The sequence below is a fragment of the Labrus mixtus genome, chromosome 20 (genome assembly GCF_963584025.1).
Source record: "Labrus mixtus chromosome 20, fLabMix1.1, whole genome shotgun sequence".
In the NCBI taxonomy this organism is placed as follows: Eukaryota; Metazoa; Chordata; class Actinopteri; order Labriformes; family Labridae; genus Labrus; species Labrus mixtus.
In genome coordinates this window covers 24,463,711-24,466,210 of record NC_083631.1, presented here as the reverse complement: position 1 = coordinate 24,466,210, position 2,500 = coordinate 24,463,711, and the positions used below count along the sequence as shown (strand labels likewise).

General features: G+C 44.6%; 1 protein-coding gene across 1 annotated transcript in view; it reads right to left on the bottom strand.

The window, feature by feature from the left end:
• The window catches only part of LOC132995608 (ankyrin repeat and fibronectin type-III domain-containing protein 1-like), a 15,151-nt gene that overhangs the window by 7,978 nt on the left and 4,673 nt on the right, over positions 1–2,500 (bottom strand). The window contains exon 8 of the mRNA XM_061065655.1: positions 626–725. Coding sequence (XP_060921638.1) covers positions 626–725 — 100 coding nt within the window. The remainder of the gene's footprint in view (positions 1–625; positions 726–2,500) is intronic.

Genomic DNA, 2,500 nt, shown 5'->3' with positions numbered 1-2,500 from the left:
GTTTGTTCTGCCCTCTGAGTCTGCCTTCTCACCGTAAACAATAGGACATGGAGCGAGAAAGACCAAGACACCCGAGCCCTTCCAGAGAGGGGGCGTGGTCAGACACAGCTCATTTACATATTTAAAGGTACAGACACAGAAACAGCCTGTTCTGAGCAGGGCTGAAATAGAGGGGTTTATAGACATGATCAAATACAGGATCAGAGTGGATTTAGAACAAGAAACTTCACACACATGTTTTGAGGAGCTCTGAGAATTATTTAAACTGAAGAGGAGGAGGAGAATATGTGACCTTTAAGGGTGAGAGGAGGAGAGAGGAGGAGGAGATGTGACCTTTAAGGGTGAGAGGAGGAGAGAGGAGGAGAGAGGAGGAGAGAGGAGGAGGAGATGTGACCTTTAAGGGTGAGAGGAGGAGAGAGGAGGAGAGAGGAGGAGAGAGGAGGAGGAGATGTGACCTTTGAGTCTGTGATTTCAAACATTGTCCTCTCCTCTAATCTGGAGCCTAAGGCAGCTTTGTTCTGTTTCAATAACTGAGCCAGCTCAGAGCTGGGCTTTGTTCTACACAGCTGTGATCTCATCACGTTAAAACCGTTACTCCGGGGCGACAGGTGAGACAGATCTCTACCTCTGCAGGAGACGAACAAACTTGGTGGCGGACTGGAACAGCTGTTTGATGCCTCGCGACACAGACAGACGCTTACTGGGACTCTGGGGCTTCGACGTCTCTGTGGAGCGGAGAGGATGAGAATCACTTCACCTGTTCAAACAATCCTCTACATGTTAGAGGTCAGAGGTTAGAGTTAGAGGTTAGAGGTTAGAGGTAGAGGTCAGAGGTTAGAGGTTAGAGTTAGAGGTCAGAGTTAGAGGTCAGAGGTTAGAGGTAGAGGTCAGAGGTTAGAGGTCAGAGTTAGAGGTCAGAGGTTAGAGGTCAGAGGTTAGATTTAGAGGTCAGAGTTAGAGGTCAGAGATTAGAGTTAGAGGTCAGAGTTAGAGGTCAGAGGTCAGAGGTTAGAGGTCAGAGGTTAGGGTTAGAGGTCAGAGGTTAGAGGTTAGAGTTAGAGGTCAGAGGTCAGAGTTAGAGGTCAGAGGTTAGAGGTTAGAGTTAGAGATCAGAGGTTAGAGTTAGAGATCAGAGGTTAGAGATCAGAGGTTAGAGTTAGAGGTCAGAGGTTAGAGTTAGAGGTTAGAGATCAGAGGTTAGAGTTAGAGGTCAGATGTTAGAGTTAGAGGTCAGAGGTTAGAGGTCAGAGGTTAGAGTTAGAGGTCAGAGGTCAGAGGTTAGAGGTCAGAGGTTAGAGGTAGAGGTTAGAGATCAGAGGTTAGAGTTAGAGGTCAGAGGTTAGAGATCAGAGGTTAGAGTTAGAGGTCAGATGTTAGAGTTAGAGGTCAGAGGTTAGAGGTCAGAGGTTAGAGTTAGAGGTCAGAGGTTAGAGGTCAGAGGTTAGAGATCAGAGGTCAGAGGTTAGAGGTTAGAGGTTAGAGTTAGAGGTCAGAGGTCAGAGTTAGAGGTCAGAGGTTAGAGGTTAGAGTTAGAGATCAGAGGTTAGAGGTTAGAGTTAGAGATCAGAGGTTAGAGTTAGAGATCAGAGGTTAGAGTTAGAGATCAGAGGTTAGAGGTTAGAGTTAGAGATCAGAGGTTAGAGTTAGAGATCAGAGGTTAGAGTTAGAGATCAGAGGTTAGAGGTTAGAGTTAGAGATCAGAGGTTAGAGGTTAGAGTTAGAGATCAGAGGTTAGAGTTAGAGATCAGAGGTTAGAGGTTAGAGTTAGAGATCAGAGGTTAGAGTTAGAGATCAGAGGTTAGAGTTAGAGATCAGAGGTTAGAGTTAGAGATCAGAGGTTAGAGTTAGAGATCAGAGGTTAGAGGTTAGAGTTAGAGGTCAGAGGTTAGAGTTAGAGATCAGAGGTTAGAGGTTAGAGTTAGAGATCAGAGGTTAGAGGTTAGAGTTTAGAGTTAGAGATCAGAGGTTAGAGGTTAGAGTTAGAGATCAGAGGTTAGAGTTAGAGATCAGAGGTTAGAGTTAGAGATCAGAGGTTAGAGGTTAGAGTTAGAGATCAGAGGTTAGAGTTAGAGATCAGAGGTTAGAGGTTAGAGTTAGAGATCAGAGGTTAGAGTTAGAGATCAGAGGTTAGAGTTAGAGATCAGAGGTTAGAGTTAGAAATCAGAGGTTAGAGGTTAGAGTTAGAGATCAGAGGTTAGAGTTAGAGATCAGAGGTTAGAGGTTAGAGTTAGAGATCAGAGGTTAGAGGTTAGAGTTAGAGATCAGAGGTTAGAGGTTAGAGGTTAGAGTTAGAGATCAGAGGTTAGAGTTAGAGATCAGAGGTTAGAGTTAGAGATCAGAGGTTAGAGGTTAGAGTTAGAGATCAGAGGTTAGAGTTAGAGATCAGAGGTTAGAGTTAGAGATCAGAGGTTAGAGTTAGAGATCAGAGGTTAGAGTTAGAAATCAGAGGTTAGAGGTTAGAGTTAGAGATCAGAGGTTAGAGTTAGAGATCAGAGGTTAG